Raw genomic sequence first — 19,857 nt, 5'->3', positions numbered from 1 at the left:
TTTTTTTTAAGTTAAATATTAATTTAACATAAAATATTCAAGTAACCTAATTATATTATGTTAAATTAACACTCGGATATATTAAAAATTCAACAAAAAATTTTAACAAGGATTGGTTGTAACATAAATACAAAATACTTTCTACTGTGCATAATTTTCTTTTCTGACTCCTGCACATTTCACATTTTCTACTTGTGTTACTTTTCTTGTCATATGTTAAGAAAACTTATGCATTGCATCAAACTTGCAGGACCATCCATTTAGTAAACTTGATTTTTATAAACTTTTCAGCTGTGGAAGAGGCTCGTCTACAAATCTCTTTGCTATTCTTACAGAGCTATGAATATAAATCCATCAAATTGAAAGGCTTAGAAATCATTAAAACGTCACAAGTTAAAGGCAATAACTTATTTCATATTTCTAACGAGTGTAACCGTTCTTACAGTTCAAGATAATGAAGAGCTTTTAATTTATTTTTGTATTTTCAACGTGTCTACCGCAGTAAAAAGGCGCAAGCATTGTAATAAATAATAATAATAATAATAATAATAGCAACAGCTTCCTCATTGTTCATTAACTGCATCGTCAGGCAAATGGGGGGAAAACGCTCGTCCGACGTGCTCGTCGTGCTCGACGGTATAATCGCCGTCGTGGATCGTTCGTATTCAACGTAACGAGCACTCGGACACTCGACGCCGTCCGCGCGCAGAACATTACGAATTTGTCCGCACGTGGTTCTACGAAAAGGAAAGGAGCGGATCACAAAGGCGACGACGACGACGACGTGCTGAGTGGCGCGAAGAGGCTCTCTTCTCTCTCTTTCTCTCTCTCTCTCTCTCTCTCTCTCTCTCTCTCTCTCTCTGCCTACGCGCACTCGTCGCTCAAGGTGACGCGCGTTGAATTATTCACGAGCGTTGGTCTCCTCGTAGGCATGTAGATCTACGAGTAGGACGAATAGAGGCGGCATAGGGAGGCAGGCAAACAGGCGAGCGAACAGCCTCGCACACGTAGACGCGGTGCCTGGAGCACCTCTGAGGTAGAACAGATCGGTATGCCGGGTACCGTAACTCGAACGTCGTCGCCGATGACGATCGCGCTCGAACACGAAGGCGTCGTCCCTTGCCTTTGGCTTCAACGTGCAAAACGCGCAACGCGATTCTCTTGCCCGGCCAAGCGTGCGGCGAAATGGAGCGAACGTTCAACGCCGTGCACCGGCTCGTTTTCGAGAGCGACTTTCGTCCTTGCAGCTCAATTATCGGCCAATATTTACATTTTCTCGTTGCAACTCTCGGAGAAATGTAAGAGTAAAGTCGAGTTATCCCTCTTTTAAAAAAATATTGCATTATCCAGGATGTATTAAGCATCAGAAGAGATACACGTGATAATAGAACAATGGACAATATATCTATACGTAAACTTCAAAAAACCGTGGGAGAGACTTCATATTAATTCCACAGGCACTTAACAATAAATATTAGAAAGAGTGAAATTCGTTAAAAAAATCGACACTGGATTAATCCAAGAATTGAATTGTAATTTTAAAAACGTAGTAAGTAAAATTTATTAAAATATTAATGTATTAACATATTAAAAACCTTAATTAAAACATTTTTAAAAAACAGAAATAAAAATAAAATATTTTAATAAAATAAAATATTGTGAGGAAGTGTATATACATATTAAATAGATATTTTTAAAAATTCTTAAAAAAGTGTTAATTTTATTAAAATATTTTATTTTTTATTTTTATTTAAAAAAAAATCGCTTTAATTTTAAATGGTGTTTAGATTTAAAATACTAAATTATTTGAAGCTGTTAAAAATGTTTCAACTTTAAACGTTTTAGTATTTTGAATCTAACATTATTTAATACTAAAAATTGTTAAATTTTTAAAAAAATAGAGACTAAAAATAAACATTTTAATAATTTAAAATGAAACACTTCTTTCATGAGTGAATTGCATATTCCTTTCCTCCTTCCTCCCCCTTCTCTCTTTCTCTCTCTGTTAAAAGATATAACGTGAAAATGTCAATAGTCGCCGCAGTTAAAAATGCGGAGAAAGAGCTTCTAATTTTGCAAGATCTTGTAATCATCCGCAGGAAGATTTCGCGATGCAAAGAGATGTAAGAGTAGGTACACCCGCAATGAACATCCGCGCGGATTACGTTACGACAGGGACAGGTTGAAATCTTGGCCGCCGGCGGCTCGGCAGCTCTCTCTCTCTCCACCGCCGCGAAAATATCCGCGGCACGAGAAAAATTCGACAATAACAACCGTGCCTGCTGAGAGTGCAGGTGTGTTCGCCGTGCGAAGCGGTACCACGCAGGCACCGCGGCTCTTCGTCGCTTCCCTTTCTCCTTCGCAGCGCGGCGACGACCTGTCGAAAAGGGGGAAAACACCGCTGTTTCGCGACGAAACGGCCACCGATTTTGTATCCACGTTGCGCGAATGCTCGTCGCATCAAAGGTGGCACATGATATTCAATAATCTATTAAATAAAAATCATAAGATAAAAATCTGAATCTAGATGTTTTGAAAATAAAAATCAGTAAATTTTACTCGAAAAATACAATGGATAAATATAACGGTCACGTTAAGAAAATTAATTTTTTCCAACTCTCCCCCCTCCTCTCAATTAAAAACTATTAAGTATAAAATTGTATTATCAGCTTAAGAATTTTCTTATTATTTTTAAAGGGAATCTGTAAAATTTTTTTTTTAATATAGCTAGGAACCAAAATTATGTTAATTTCAACAGAAATTCTTTTTTTTAAAGGATCATTTAGTAACAGATATTTTTAATTTTAATAGAAATATTAAAATTATTTTTTAAGGATATATAAGATGAGATTATAGAATTTACTCTTGTTTTAAGGCTTGTAATTTATTTAATTTGTAATCTTAATTCCTATTTTTGTGTCAAAATTATGAGAAATATATTCAAGTTTTATCATCAAAAATTAGCAATCGATAATAGGTAGCTATATTTTGTTGTATGCAAAATTTTTTGTAAAAACAAAAAAAAATAATATAATTCTATTATATTATATTGAAATAAAAAAAAAATATATATATATATTATTGAAATTTAAGATTATCAAATTTTTTAAAGAGAAGATTAAATTATATATAAGCAAAATTATTATTGTTTTATTATATAAACGAGACTATAATTTTTTATATATGAAACAATAATCATTAAATAGAATATTAGTTTAAATTTAGTATTAATATTTGATGCTGTTTCTTTTTTCGGTGCATTTTGTTAATTAAGGAGATATCGTTCTAAGAAGACTATGCCATTATTGGCTACTTTTCTCTATTATACGAAAAGAACGATTTTGTTGAAGTATCTAAATTTAGCTAGATACAGATTGGAAATAATTTTATTGGATCATCAAAATAATTATGACGGATGTTCGAGCAACGCTGCAAAAAATTTTGACATTCTAGCAATTAGTCTAAGAGTTTAACATAATTATTTGGATGGCCTAACAAAATTTTCAGATCTGTATCCAGTTAAATTTTTGGATACTTTAGCAAAATCATGTTGTCCGCGTATCTTACGAATTTTTACAAAAATATCCGCATTCAGGCGTCATCAGGATATCGATTAATAGCGATAAACGGAGTCACGTTATAAACGTATGCGCGAACGGCACTTTTCAGTCACGTTGTTTCTGTTAACGTTTACGCGCAAACGCGCCTCGCAATCACGCGCTTGCAACACCCACTTGGCGGTTTATGAAACGTGTCCCGAATTGAGAGCGCGCGACGCGACTCGCGGAGGTGTCCGCGAGAGTAGTGACGGCAGCATAACGACAGCAGGTCTAATAAGCGGGTCGGTCGACTGATTGATATGCGCCACCGGTTGCGACATCGTGAGATTCTTTATAATCGTGTCCTCGAGCACCGTTAGAAAAGTGCGTGGTGGGTTCGTATGCAGGCCGATGCAAGTTCATAAACGCTATTGAGTAACATCCGTATCCGTCCTGCTGTCCGTAGGAAGCGACAACGTAAGGATTATCGTGATATAATAGCCATGCGGATGCTATTGTAACTTAATCGAGGTGTGCAACGTGTAATTTCTCTCTTTCAGAATCGACATTCGCTATTGTGGTCACCGGTATAATCTTTGTAAAAAGAAAAACTCATAATAATCTCTTAAACCTCAACATTGTCCTGATCATCCTAATTTACATATCCTTCGTCGTTAACTACGACTGAAGGACAAAATACAGTTTATCAAAACGAATTGGCTATCTTCAATTACAACTGCAATTTTTGTGAAAATGTTACATTGCTTAAGTAATAACGAATAGTCAATCATAAAGCAATTTAATTAAAGAAGGTCAAAAATGAGCATAAAAATAGATTTTATTTAAAATTAGTATTTAATTTTGTTATGATTACAAATAAATAATAAGACCTATTTTTTATTTTTTCTAAATTTAGTTGGTTTGGACTTCGCTACATTTGAAGATATTTTTCTCATTGTTTTTAAAAATTTAATTTTAAATATGTGTTATTAATTTAATACAGTTATTAATGGTTGCTAACACGTCGATGAAAATGATAGAATAATGACATTAGTTGTGCCAATAAACTCAAAGTGGAGAAATTCTGATCTGTTATTGTTGATTTTATCGAAGATAGCGTGGCCAATTGACGGCGACGGAACGAATCATTCGCGATGTTTCTTGCAACTCAATGAGAAAAAAAAATCGAGAAATCGAACGACCAGATTCCGCTTGCATCGATTCCGTCTATTGGCTGGTATCGAAGCCGCTCTACCGCGTTGCCTCGTTTTGATGATGTGTCATTTATTGCGGAACTCATGGAAAAAAAGTCATAAATTTAACGGAATGGCATGAATGGGCAAAATAGAAATGGATGGATGGACGGGCATTCAGTTCACGATTCATGGAGTATACTCTTTATTTCCTAGATACGTGTACAGGTGCATCCTACTCCACATGAAAATACAATCCGTACTCTTATTTAATCTCTGTCTTTAACGTTGAATGGCACGTCAATTATGTCAAGATTTAAGATTTGGGTGAAGGAAAACTGAAATAATATAAAGATTTTAATAATAAATAATAACATATATGAATTAATATTTAATAATAAATAAGAAATTAGCGTTCTAAAGATTGCATCGTCTTATCATTATTAAAATATTTTTTTTTACTAATTTTAGTATTTTGTAAATGAAGGATTTATCGATATTTTATTGTATTCTTTTATTTTGATTTTTTCAACGTTTAACCTCTTTAATGATAAAAAATATTATAATTTTGTAATCAATGTATAAACTTCCATTTTCAATTTTTAAGTGTAATTAAATTAATGCATAGAAATCTTGAATTTACTAATAATATTTTTATAGTCACCTGTGGAAAATAAACGTTGCAGATGTGCAATATTCTCAGAAAGATTTCTATGAAAAGCAGTTTTGCTATTTATTCAATACACAAAAATGTTAGAGGAAAAAGTATTTTTGATAGCACTATACAAAATGCATTAAGTAGAACATTTTTTTAAATAAACATTATAATTTGTGAAATCATGTAAATAGAATATTAAGTAAAAAATAACTGACCGGGGAAAATCTTTTCTAAAAAATATAATTATGAGATTTTTATTGAGATTGTTGAATTACTAATAAATAGAAAAACTACGTTCCATAAAGTTTTAATAATAAGACTAAAAATATTCTTATACTTTTAATCTTTTTGCAACATTATTTAATTTAAAAATAAAGCAATATTAAGATGAGATCTATAATTTCTATTCTCCATCGAATTAAATAAGATTAATTTATTGTCTTGAGATAAATGTAACACATAAATAATAACATAAATTTTTACTTATGTATTTTTAAATTAAAAATTTTTAAGAATAAAAATTTGCTTGATGTTATAACAATAATTCATGATTAACTGCTGTACAATTTTGGACATCACCGTTCAGGGGACTGTGCACACAAATGCTCTCTCATAAGAAGGATTTGCATTCAATGCATTATAATTAATGAATTTACGGAAAACCTAGCGGCTTTTGCTTCTGCGTAAAGCGAGTCTTTATAGGCCTTTCATACTTTGAGTGAATTATTTTTGGTATCTACAAAGCGGAACTTTCTTGTCAACCTTTGTCATACAATATTTTATTAGATAAAAATCTACTTCTTCAAATTTTTTTTAGATCACAATTTATTATTAAATCAGAAGGATTATAAGATTTGCTACAAAATTTCATTGTATAATTTAAATCTGTCTGAGAAAATTAATAGAATAGCACCAAAGTTATTTTTTTTTAATTTAAGAATTTTTCCATTTAAGAATAAAATATTTTTTTCCTAACACCAATTATTATTGTCCTTATATCAATTTTATTTTGACATGTGTATAAAAGAATAATAGAATAATTGAATCTTTTATCTGTGGATATAGAGGATTATACATTTTCATAAATATTTTCTTTCAACACTGTTCATGTGTTTTTCTTTCAGGGAGGTTTTCGTCTTCAGATCTTAGACTTTTACGACAGACCTCTGATCGACTTGACGCCCATTACGCGAAACAGCGAGTTTGTTGAGGATGATGCTACGTAAGTGTGCGACACGTTTTCCTCCCGGATCCCGGATTACTTGATTAAGTCTGACATTTCTGATTTTCCAGGGCACAGAGCTACGCCGTGCAGCTGCCTCAAGATTTCACCTGCACGGACTGCACCATCAGGCTGCTGCGGGAGGCCGAGGAATGGGGCTCCAGCTACAGATTTTGGTCGTGCGCCGACATCGACGTGAGTTTCTCGTGATTTCTCTTGGAAAATCTAGCTTTTAACCCGATTAAACGCAGCAGAGTAACTTAATTTACTAGTGAAACGATGGAGAATATCGATGCGTTTAAATTGAGCACCATGTTACATCGCGACGTTAATAGACACTTTGCTCGGTATTAATCTCGGATTGCTGCTGTGCGTGAATTTTCACTCAAGTAGTAAACTTGAATTAAAATTCAAGTTTAGTACCGATTTTGTTATTGATATTTTAATAGCTCAACATTTTATATCACTTAATAAGATTTTTTTACATTAAAGAAGTGTTAATTTAGTTCTTCTAACACAATTTGCAATCTGTAAAATATTAAAATGTGTGCATATAAAATAAATATAAAATATCCCTAATTAAATGGATTTTTATCCAGTTGCCGTTAATGTAAAAAAAAAATCAAACATTTCAGGATTAAAAAGACTGCGATGAGGAAAACATAATAGAAAACATTTTATGTTTATGTTGAAAACGGTCCTTGTTAAATTTTTAACATACCCAAGATTTCCATTGTAATTAACAAGAGATTCTTTTTTCCCTTGCCTTCCGAGTTTTCTCCCGAATGATCTACGATCTTTCTGCCGATCAGATCCGCGATAGGAAGGACTACCGGGAGGACTGTAGCGGTCACGGACGTCACCTGTTAGGTAGATGCAGGTGCGATCGCCTTTATCACGGCACGAGGTGCGAATTTAAGGAGGAGTGCCTGGAAGACTCGGACTGCGGTATTCAGGGCACGTGCATCGACAATGGTGGCACGACCGCGCCTACCAAGCAATGCTACTGCAACGCTGGTTGGTTCGGTCCGGGTTGCGCGAAGAGTAAGTTTTCCTTCAAGAATTTCTCGCGTGTGGCCGTTGGCCGAGCGATCGTTTCTGATTGAGACATTTATACTGAACTGATGTCTCACCGAATACGTTTCGTGAATACGTCTCCATATCGATATAGAGTGGTTGAAAGAAAAAAGAAATGTTCTGAGGCTTTTCCCCATAAAACACAAAAAAAAAACATAAAATTAGCACTTTTTATCACAGCTTAATTGTTGCTTTTATCTTATGTTGAATAACATTTCTTTAGAAAAAATATTTTAAAATGTAATTATACGTTCTTCTTTGAATCACATTACAGACTCTTCCAGTTTCTGAGATACGACACCTTAAAACATTACATCTTTATTTATTTGCCTATTTGTTGTTTGTGTACGCTATCTCTTCAGTATGACTGTTACTTTATCATCAATAGATTTCATCTATTCTGTCAATTTTTATACAGCTTTCGACATGTAGCCACGCAGGTTTTTAAGTCTTATTGGCAATGAGTTTCATATTTTTATTATCTTATTTTCCGGACAAGGAAGGGACTTTGTACTCCCTCTGCATATTATACACCCAGAAAACAAAATAAAATAATAAAACATATTGTTTTTGATATTAGTTAATTTACTTTTCTCTACATATAATCGTTGTTTCGAATGAAGTGTTACATAAAAATTATATAATTATAACATTGAAAATACTTTTTGAACATGACACGTCAAGGTTAAAATTATTAAAACTGATAATTGAATTATTTACTACTTTACTTGAAATATGTTGTATGTTACTTTTCAATTAAAAAAATAAAAACTTTTGAAGTGAAATATCGCAGAAACTATATACGTGTATTATTTGTAATATATGTGAAAATCGAAGTGGTCGGTGAGGTATAAATTCTTTGTGATAATTACCAATGGTATATTAAAAATTAACAAATTTATATTATATTGCCATTAACATTTTTTTCAATATGAGAAAGAAATTTTATTCAACATATTTAAATCATTAAAATTCAATAACCATCGATTTTGTACCTAACTATAATTCCCGATTATATTACATTAGTTAAAGAATATCTATTAACTTTTTAAATGGATCTTTAAAAACAAGCAATAATGGTTGCCAGTATGAAACGAGCATCCATCAAACGAAAAAGAAAAAAAAAGATTGAGAAAGCCTCGGGCCGTAGCGAACGTTGTTGTCACGAGTTTGCGGTGAAATCGTCCGTAACAATCGCTCTTGCTCCATCGACGATTCCACTTTCAGGATCACCAGTGAAGAGCATCGATGTAAATTTGGAATCATACACGATGAAGCGGTTTTCCGACGATGTCATATTTTATTGGCGGATTCTAAAGGAGAGTAAGGAGCTGGAGGGCATTCTCGTGGCCAATTCCACGACATGGATCGGTATCGGATGGAGGCCTAGCGATCTTGGTCCATCTTGTCGATCCTTTCCCATAATCAAGGATATACCCGAACCACTTCCGCAGCCGGAACCAAAATCGGAACCGGTCAACAAAACGTCTAAACACTCTAAACCGGAACCGGAGCCGAGAGCGGAACCAGAACCGGAACCGGAGCCGGAGCCCGGTGTGGAGGGCGAGAAATCGATAGCGAAGAGACGATCAGCGAAGGCGGACGCCACGACTTTTGGCGTGACATCGCGACCGGATGTTGATGTCACTGTGCAGACCAGCGTGACCTATCAAGTCAGCACGAAACAAGGTAAGACCAATTTATCTTATATCACGTCGTTAATTCTCCGGAAAGAAAGTATTCGTAGATATTGCAAAATGTTTATGTCGCAAAGTATCTCTAGAAGGTGCAAAGGACATTTTATTACAACTGTCTTCACACGTGTTTCTTAAAATTTATGTCACTTCGTATGACATATACCTATTGTATTATTCTTACGTGTTACAGAATGTATGTATCACATTTCAAAGTATTACCAAAAATTTAAAAATTGTACAGATTGTTCTTCATCACGTTTAAATATCTGTGTAAAATTTGTACATAATTCTCCTACTAATTTAAAAGTTATTTAATTTTTTATTTGCTTTTGATTCTCATGTAAAATCACGTTTTATATTACTTATTTGCACATTTGGAGGAAACAGCATTACGAATTTTGTTTATATATACTAATAAAACTCAAATAAATATTTGTGCAAAAGTTCAATTGAAACCACGTACTCATTTAAAAATTACTTATCTAAAATTACAGAAAAACAAACACATTTTCACTGCACAAGCCATTATAAGTTAATTTATTTTTATATTCTTCTTTGTAGCTGGTTTCAAAATTAAAATTTGGATATTCACAATCAAAACTTTTTATCATTAATTTGTATAAAAAGAATAAACTTAAGAAGACTGTAGTTTTTAAATATCGATAATTTTTAGCTGGTATCGTAGAGCCAAGATATTTTTAAATGGACGTTTACGTGTTCCTCTAATGGAAAAAAAAACATGTTTAACGAGATATGCATGATATGCATTCAGAAGTTTTTACTCGGTTTGTCGCGAGCAGGTTACACAGTGATTAACGTGTTATTGGTGCTAGTTAATGTATTCAGATGTGTTATATATGATTCGTGCAGAGTTCAAGGAGTTCGTAATTACACAAATGACAATCATAAAAAGTGACAAGGCAAACAGAAGTAATCCGCGTCCGAATAATGATACGTTACACGCAACAAGCGTCGGAGAATATGCACAAATGTCAAAAATACACATGTCTAATTTTTATTTTTAAATTGCAAATTCCATGTTATAATTAAACGTTACAAACAAAAATTAAAAATTTTATAAATATTTTTGTAAAAAAATCAAATTTTGCAATTTTTTCTATTTGAATTTGTTTCATTGTGTTAAATTCTAATTTTTAAAAAATTATTGGGTCATAAAGAACAGACCTCAAGGTATGATCAGTAAAATTTTTGCAATAAAATATGAAAAAGCTGGCAAATGGCGACTGATTTTGTGCAGAAGGGTCCAGTGGACTCCATGTGACCATTACGTTATTATTTGGACCATTACGGGTTAAAAAATATTTTAAAGATATTTGTTACATAACATGTTTTTTTAGATTTCTACAAGATATCTTTCTCTTCAGATAACTGAAGGATACCTCAAAATGTTGTACAAAATATCTTTTAAATTCCAACCAGGTATTTCTTTAAAACTTCTTGAAAAGATGCAAGACATCTCAAGACATAGCAATATATCTTTTAGAAATCTAAAAATTACTTTTTTGCCTACCTGGAATTATTTTTTCAATCTCAAGAAAATTAAAAAAAAATAGTTATTTGTGATCTCTGCAATGTAATATTTTTTGCGGATCGTTGTTTGGTTAATAATTTTTTTTATATGTAGGTCGCAAGAGGAGATCTTCAAAATCAGCTGCTATCCCTGCGTTCGGTATGTATTATATATTTATATCTAGGACAACTCCGATGAGTCGCTCGCTTGCTCAGGAATTTAATAGCAATATGTAGATTTACCCGAGAAATCCCAGTAGTCTCTGTAACAATAGCCTCCTTTCGAGACACGACGCACGAGGTGATGGCCCCAATAAGTAGGTAGTTCGCACGACGTACGATGCTTTGTTGCACAGGGAAACAGGTCGGCGAGTCCAGCGCAGTCGCCGAGCCAGAACCTACCTCTGAGCCAGAACCAAAATCCGAGCCTGAACCCAGCTCCGAGCCAGAGCCGAAATCCGAGCCTGAACCCAGCTCTGAGCCAGAGCCGAAATCCGAGCCTGAACCTAGCTCTGAGCCAGAACCAAAATCCGAGCCTGAACCTAATTCTGAGCCGGAACCAAAATCCGAGCCGGAACCAAAATCCGAGCCTGAACCCAGCTCCGAGTCGGAACCAAATTCCGAGCCTGAACCTAGCTCCGAGCCGGAACCAAAATCCGAGCCTGAACCTAGTTCCGAGCCAGAGCCAAAGTCCGAACCAGAACCTAGTTCTGAGCCGGAGCCGAAGTCCGAACCGGAGCCAAAATCCGAGCCAGAACCCAGTTCTGAGCCAGAACCAAAATCCGAGCCGGAACCTAGTCCCGAGTCGGAACCAAAGTCTGAACCGGAACCCAAATCTGAGCCAGAACCCAGCTCGGAACCAGAGCCAAGCGTGGGTCCGAAGTCGGGAGCGACGAAAGGTAACGAGGATCGATTTAACGCTTGTTTCCGCACATATCGCAACGCTATACTATCATATCATTAACTCCCAAGCTACCAGAGATTTTTCGCTTTCTAACTTTTAGTTATTTAACTTTATAGTTTTTCACGTCGCAACGGAAAAATATTTGCAATAATTTTAACACGTATTATACGAGGACATTACGTTAATGAAAACAAGTTCAATGATAAAATATACAAAATCTCTCGTAGTTGTAGAAGACATCTCAACGATTCAATCAGTACATGTGTACATACAATACATCGCTCATTACTTTCGATATTCGCGACTTTCACGATAACCGCGTACGGCCATCGGTAAAAGTTTGCACGACTGGAACGCGAGGACCGCAACGGCAAATATTTGTTGTGAAAGCGTATTTAGCGTACTGATAAGAACGCGAGAATAATCTATTCCATCCGGATGCCGCTTCCACCGGATGTCGATGCTATTTGTAAAATGTTAATTGCAACTGTCCTAACTCCGTATAAATTCCCGATTGATTTAATTTCGCCAATTGCGTCTTTACACGCAGCAGGGAAGAATAAACAACCGTATGTAGAGATAAACGTCGATAACGCTTACGCTTCACGTTGCTCCTTCCTGCCCCCCTCCCCGGGGGCTACACTATACTTACCACAAAATTTTTTTTTTTCTGTAAATATCGATAACTTCCGGGTTGTAGCATGCATTACTTCGACACGAAATTTGCACGTGTCTCGATCTTTATCCGTCACGATTTCTCTCACGACACCGTAGGACATCATTTAACTCTCGCATTACCATAACATCGGCTCATCTCATCCGGACGAATAATCAATCCTATGTTGGGGCTGAAGTGCACTCAACGGGAGAACAAAAGCTTTTAAAAAAACTTAAAATGTATACAAACACCATTTCAATTAACAGGAACGCTGTATAAATAAAGAAAAATAATCTACAGTTTTGAATTCTCGAACAGTATGAAAATATAGTATACTAAGAAATGTACGTACAAATTCTTGATTTCTTCTCGCACGAAAACGAAGCCGTGAACACTTCGAAACATATACGTCTGACGCATTTCAGTTCACCGTTCAATTTCATCATAGGCATATTCTACATGATAATTCTACGGCGAATTTTCTCAATGTATTTCAACTATTTGTGTTAACTAAATTTATTCGCGCTCGCAAAGCATCGTTGCCGGCGCCGGGACACAAGTACACGCCCAAGCACGACTTCAACCCCATGGACTGCACGGACATCATAATCGGCACGGCGCGAGGCACAAGTTACAGGATCGGCGATTATTACACGAGGGACAGGTCGACGCCGCGCAAGGACGCGTACTGGGACGGGAGGGACAGCCTGACGGCCGCGTTCGGTTACGAACGCGACGGCGTCACGACGATGCTCTTCCGCAGGAAGTTGGCCGCGAACGAGCCGACCGATCATGAGATCCGCGACGGCAATATGCAGGTGATTTGGGCGAAAGGTCAAGAGCCGGGCAGATACGTACACCAGCCGGCTAGCGGGATCGAAAAGGCCAAGGTCAGCGTCAAAGACTTCTACAAGGTCGACGAGCTGAAATATCACGGCCATGGAATGCAGAGAGGCGCGGTCACCATGAATTTCTTCGGTGAGCTCATCCGTTCAGCCTCCGCCGCGTTTATCCTGAGATTACTGATGCTCGCGTGTGTTTAGCGTGGTGTTTCAAATTGTAAATCGTATATAACAAAGTCAATATTTTCCAGCCAAACTATTCGCTCTTAAGGAAGTTTTCCAATTATTTTCACATAATATAAGAATTTTCACATAATATAAGAAATTTTGAGAATGAGTTTGAAAATGATTAATATATAGACATTCTTCTGATTTTTTTTTCAAATTTGTTTGATCGTATGGTTTTAAATAACTTTCTCAAATAGCATTGAGTCTTATGAGAAGGAGAGTTTTAAGTAATTTAATTACAAATAAAATATAAGTATATTGAAAATCTATATTATAAGAAAAAATAGAGATTAACCCTTCAAAAAAGTGATAGAGTATTTCAATAAATTGATTACTTTATCAGTAACTGATAATTATTATTCAATTAACTGATAAAATATCATCATACATAGTAATGATTTCATAATTTATTGGAACACTTATCAATTCTTTTTTTAAAAGAGACATTTTGAAATTAAAGAAATTTCGCTATATCATCTTTGTATACGAGTAGAAAATGTTCATGAATTCTCTTTAAATATGACGTCATATCAATGGAATAACGATAAATAAATCTAGATATTCCATTAATTCTTAAAACTTTTCTATCTTGAGGCGCCTATTAAATATTTCATGCAATATTTTGGACGTTTCAGATGAAACTGAAAAGCCAGAATTCGCCGGTGGTGTGGCGTCACAAGATGGTACCTGCGGTGGCCAGTGGCGTTATCCGAGAAATTGCTCACCGGAAAATGGCACTTGCGAATATGCCATACAATGGACGTACAAGGGTAAAAAGGTAATTTGTCTCATATATTCTCGGTGTTCCCTTTTACGGGAACGGACAATGCTACTTTGACAAAATTGATACCAAGGAAAATTTTCTCCGTAGGAACTGATAAAGTTCGTAATCTCCACGACGAATACCAATATGTGGACCGGAGTTGGATTTTCCGACGACAGTAACATGGTAAGAATAAAAAGATTAAAGAGAAATAGGACATTTTGCTTTTTCCTTTGATAAGTCGCTCCAATATCAGATGTCCTTTCAACCAAATCGCAAATTAAATCTAAAATTTGCTGAGAAGAAAAGCCATCACTTAAATGGATCGTCTCAGACCGTTTTTCCCTTGAAAAGAAACGTTTCGGGTAAAGAGGAAAATCGAAACTTATAAAATTTTTAGATAATACTGGTTTTTTTTTTTTTTTTAGTCGCAGACCGATGCCGTTCTCGGTTGGGTCGATAAAACGAATGGTCGAGCTTTCGTGATGGACACCTGGATCAGCGGCTACAACGCGCCGTTGTTGGATTTGTCGCAGGACATTACCAACATCAGCGGCCGCATCGAGAATGGCGTAACCACCCTCGAGTTTACGAGAAAACGCGTAACGAAGGATAGTAAGGATCTCTCGTTTACGGACGATCACTGCCTGTATATGATGTTCCCGGTGAAGGGAGGCGTATTCAATCCGATCAATAAGAAGATACGAAAACACGATGCGAAACCGGTCGTATCATCAAACAGAATATGCATCAAGTCTTGCGGACTGGAAGGTAACTATCGATCACTATATTTAGTTGCTCACTAAAATTGTTCGACGCAACTATTAAACGTAAACGCGTCATTGATTAATGATAATATTTGTTTTATTTAATTATTATTTAGATGCTTGCGCGATTGTCATCTAATTAATTAAACTTTTTGTTAAAAAATTATTTCTTGATTATTAATGTATAATGACTAAGGCTAGTTTATGTGTTCCAACATGGAAAGAACGATTTTGCTAAAATATCTAAAAATTTAGTTGGATACAAATCTGAAAATAATTTTGTTAGATTAAATTAGGGACGCTCAACTGGTTGCTGTATCAAAAGCTGTTTGCAACATTGCTAGTCATGTTTGAACATCCTTCATAATTATATTGATAGTCCAACAAAATTATTTTCAGATCTATATCCAATTAAATTTTTAAATACTTTAGCAGAACGGTTCTTTTCGTGAAAGTACATGTCTGATTACCGTTAATAATATTCAATTTACAATCTAGAAATTGAAGACCAAACCACGCCCGCACCGCCGAGATTGCATTACGATATTGAAGTCAAGCTTGTTAACTTGGGTGACGGATTTATGGCCCCCACACCCGACAGTCCCGACTTCGAAGTGATCTCGAACAGGATATCTGAGAGCTTCGGACCGGTCTTCGAGAAGCTCCCTGGCTACTATCAAGTCCGGCTGGACGAGTTACGCAAGTAAGATAAAAAAAAAGAAGAAATAAATATAGAAATAATAAAGTTGCCACAGAAGTTGCGATGTTTGATTAAGATACTAGTAATTCCCGTTCGTTCCCGTTGCAGAGATAACGAACAAGGAGTGATCGCGCGCATGAACCTGATCGTCGACAAGAATGAGGTCAAGGGCAGATCGTTGAAACCCGCGGATACTGGCTTAGAGGCGGAAAAAGCGTTGCGCGAGGCCCTTGTGACCGGCAAAGTTGGAGCACTCAGCGTCGATCCGCAATATTTAATAGTGAGAGCACCTCGAGGTAAGCATCAAGTTCCTAAATACTATTCAAGCAGAGCAAAATAATAACATCCAAATAGCGTCAAAATGATTCCAAAATGGTTAAGTGACTTTTCGATCAACCGCGATTTATTTTAATGTCATTTTGATAATTATCATGACCTAGCTGTTATTCTGCTATATGTATACATATAAGTGTGCGAATCAGGTATTTTGAATTGAATCAAATTGAATCTCTTCGATTCGAATATGATAAATTTTCACAATTTACATTACATGCTAATTTAAACGTAATAATAAAGTTTTTTTAACAACGTGAGAAATTTTTTAATTAGACAAGACAATTAATCGCTAGAATTTTAAAAAATAATCACAAAAAATTATATGCTAAATAAAAACTTATAAGAGATAGATACTATATAGCTAAGTGTGAAGATATAGTGATAAATGAGTATTAAATATATATCATATGAATTACAATGTTAAATATGAGGCAGTTTTTTCAAATTTTTGTTCTCAATTTTATAAAATGATACAAATCTATGAAACAAATTTAAAAAAACAGTTATCTATCGTGTATACAAATTTTCGAACAGTTTATAACATTTAGAAATAAAGATTAAGAAAAAGTTGTAGTTGGAAAGCGACAATTAAGCATGAAAATTGGTACATTGATCTAAAATTTGTCGCACGGAAAAACAAAATGGACGAATTCGAACTTTTTAGATTCGAGAACGAATCGAATTGAATCTACTGTGATTCAATTCGAATTCGAACTATTGGTACACCTCTAGAAATTAATAGAACACAAAACTCTTTCTCCCCTAGATAATTTCCTACTCGAGATTGAGATCCGAAATTAAATAATTTCTCATCTTTTTTCGATAATCTATATGATGGTATTTATTATTATTATTATTATTAGCAAAGAGGGAGGGGGGTGGTCCTCATTATTGAAGATCCGCCTGTGGCACCCAGACTATCGTCCATTGTGTTCCCGCATATATAATATTCATCATAAAATTAAAAAAAATCATACCATTCAATTATGTAGCTTCAAATAGCATTACTTTTTAAATGCTAGCAGTATGAAGAAATGAAGATCAATTTAAAGTAGTAGAGATTTTCATCTCCGTCGATATATTGTTGCGAAGTTAAAATACATATTATACTTATTTTCAGTGAACGACATAGATACGGAAGACGAGAACGATCGACGACCCTCTGCGACGGACTTGTTCCTGAGTGCAACAAAGCTTTATATCGTCGTCGGTTGTGTAGCAGCATTGCTGGCCCTCGCTCTACTTCAGGCCAGTTGCACTCTCTACAGGAGTTCGAAGAGACGAGCGACCAAGGTATGTCCTGTGTGCATTAGAAACTTCTCGTTCTTCTTCACGTATTTTTTCTCTACTTTTTCTCGCATCCCCAGATTTTCCTCCTGAGTGTTGTGTTCTGTTCTCTCTCTAACGAACTTGTGGTGATCCCTAACGTGTCCCAAGAAAAATGTATAACACTATTGGAATTCTATCCTCGAGGGAAATAAACTTTAAGCATCATTTCAATGAAACTTTCGCGCTTATTGTAGAAACTATTAACTAAATAACTGTAATATCGTAATGAGTAATTAGAATAATTCGATTGCTGAAAAAATCTCAATTAAGTAAGGTCACGAAAAAAACTGATGATGGAAAAAAAAATGTTGCGTTTCTCTTTTCTTCTCTTACTTCACGGAAGTGGCCTGAAAGACCAGGTTGTTGTTCGCTTACGTTTTCTTGGAACACTCTGTAGCGTAAAAACTACGCTTCCATCCCCTAATGAACCCGACACCTTTTGCTTCGCTTGTGTTGCATGACTCGCGCTTCCTGCGACCAATAAAGAGGGTGTACTCGCTGCCTCTGGCTTCTTCCGACGCGCCCAACCCGATTCATCGCACGAACGCGACGCGGTACCATCGACAACAAAACGGCGATCATCACCACCATCATCACAACAACACCAACCACCATCATCATCATCACCATCATCAGCTTCGGCATCACTACGCCCCGTCTGAAATGCATCGGGCTAATCCCAGCTGGTAGAGCTTCTCGTCGAGTATAATCGGTGCGCAATATCACACTCGTCCCCACGTTCTTTCGCTCTAATCCAGGTATCCTACTAACTCGCTCTCTTATCTGGCTGTTTCTATTCTGTAATCGCATGTAATCGCTGCGCCTTTACGATCTCGCTACCAAGCTTTTCCTGTTTGTCTATTTTTTGCACTAATTTGGGATGATTAAATTAACTATGTTTGTATCTATATTCTTTAAGTATATGTGTCGATAGATCATCATGGGTAAATCTTTTCTTATGTGTTAATTGGCAAATAGATATCTATGAAATGCATAAGAAACCACAATTTCTAAAAAATGATAAGGCATAATTTTGAAAAAATAATACAAAAGAAAGGAAATTACATAAGATTATCTACATTCTTTGCATTCTAAATGTCATTTTTTTTGCGTAGGAACGTTTGATCGCCAGTAATGCCTGGAAGGATTACGCTTCCGGCGCAAACACGAACTTCGCGTTTGAGGCGTTTGAGACGGAGGAGAAGGCGCCACCGCCACCGATTTCCAGCCTGCCAAGAGCCAGGGAGATAACCGGCAACGGTATGATTGGCATAAACGGTACCGACGCGGTCGAGGGACCCAACAGGATGGTCGGACCCAGAGCGACCTACAGTCTCCCACGAGCACCCGGTGCCAGACACTCGGCACCTATCCAGCATGGTTACTACACGCAAGATCGCAGGGATCATTACGGGCGTCCCAAGAGCATGCACAATCCGGGGGGCGCGGCAGCCCAGGCAAACCAGCCGGATTTCTACTTTATGCCCAGCCAACGAAAATATAGCGGCGAGGTCGTGCGCGTTTACGTGGATTATGGCAATCAGATGCCGAAATAAACAAGAGTTCAGGTCGAATCGCGAAGAACAATTTATCCGCTTCATCGAAGCAATCTGTACATATCCGAGTTTTACCGTAGTGACAGAGGACGCGAAGAAAAGACTACGCAGCCCCTGTGCGGTGCTACTTTATCTTTGTTTCTTCTTTCTATTTTCCTGTGACTTCCCTTCCCCGAGGACCTGGAAACACGCTGGGTTTGACGTATGGGAAGGGAAGTCGCTTCGTACGGAAGCATAGAAGTGGCGCTTACGACCAAAGAAGATATCCATGGGGCGCGCACGCCCTATAGTTCTGTACAGAGCGCATGAACTCTCGTCAAACTTTTGTGCTTTTGCGATGGAGAAACCGTATAATTATATAAGTAAGTCTTATGTGTAGTAGCCGAGAATCTGACAGGATCCCTGGGTCCGAAATACGAATCTTACGATCTAGTAATATGTATTCGAAGATTCAAGAAAGATCCAGGGGCCATATAGCTTAATATCAAGAAAATAAGACTCGAAGGACCCACGGATCCAAGAATGACAGGATTCAATAGGATCCTGAAATTCAAGAATTCGAAGACCCATAAAAAAACATGTACCTAAGTTTATCTCAACAAATAAGCGTCTATTTATATCGCGCAACAGAATATCGACATGCTCAATGGATGCATCTATATTACCTACTCTATAGAGCAAGCGCGGACGCGTGTTTGAGCAATAAAACATTTGTACATTTTTAAACAAAATTGACGCGTTCTGTGTTTCTTTAATAGATTACCTTCATCTTCAAAGCGCTACCTCCATATTGTTTTCATTACTTATAGATGTAATTGGTCTATAAATACTCTGAGAATATCAAGAGAAGTGGTAGCG

The 19,857-nt window shown here is 36.3% G+C and overlaps 1 protein-coding gene across 5 annotated transcripts in view; it reads left to right on the top strand.

Moving 5' to 3' along the window:
- Nucleotides 1–19,730, top strand: part of LOC105198813 — a 45,309-nt gene extending 25,579 nt beyond the window's left edge. Inside the window, exons 4-18 of one of the 5 annotated variants that reach the window (XM_039454705.1) lie at nucleotides 6,515–6,612; nucleotides 6,684–6,807; nucleotides 7,425–7,656; nucleotides 8,917–9,378; nucleotides 11,032–11,076; nucleotides 11,273–11,815; nucleotides 13,013–13,456; nucleotides 14,184–14,326; nucleotides 14,420–14,497; nucleotides 14,740–15,082; nucleotides 15,577–15,781; nucleotides 15,887–16,074; nucleotides 17,235–17,407; nucleotides 17,930–18,155; nucleotides 18,559–18,731. In XM_039454705.1, coding sequence (XP_039310639.1) covers nucleotides 6,515–6,612; nucleotides 6,684–6,807; nucleotides 7,425–7,656; nucleotides 8,917–9,378; nucleotides 11,032–11,076; nucleotides 11,273–11,815; nucleotides 13,013–13,456; nucleotides 14,184–14,326; nucleotides 14,420–14,497; nucleotides 14,740–15,082; nucleotides 15,577–15,781; nucleotides 15,887–16,074; nucleotides 17,235–17,407; nucleotides 17,930–18,133 — 3,282 coding nt within the window. In that variant the 3' untranslated portion in view covers nucleotides 18,134–18,155; nucleotides 18,559–18,731. Of the gene's footprint in view, nucleotides 1–6,514; nucleotides 6,613–6,683; nucleotides 6,808–7,424; nucleotides 7,657–8,916; nucleotides 9,379–11,031; nucleotides 11,077–11,272; nucleotides 11,816–13,012; nucleotides 13,457–14,183; nucleotides 14,327–14,419; nucleotides 14,498–14,739; nucleotides 15,083–15,576; nucleotides 15,782–15,886; nucleotides 16,075–17,234; nucleotides 17,408–17,929 lie in introns of all 5 variants that reach the window. The other 4 variants (XM_011165653.3, XM_011165654.3, XM_011165655.3 and 1 more) reach the window with 4 other exon arrangements.
- Nucleotides 19,731–19,857: the final 127 nt, after the last annotated feature.

The sequence above is a fragment of the Solenopsis invicta genome, chromosome 11 (genome assembly GCF_016802725.1).
Source record: "Solenopsis invicta isolate M01_SB chromosome 11, UNIL_Sinv_3.0, whole genome shotgun sequence".
Taxonomy (NCBI): Eukaryota; Metazoa; Arthropoda; class Insecta; order Hymenoptera; family Formicidae; genus Solenopsis; species Solenopsis invicta.
Note: the sequence above shows the minus strand (reverse complement) of the source record. Positions and strands in the feature narration are given on the sequence as shown.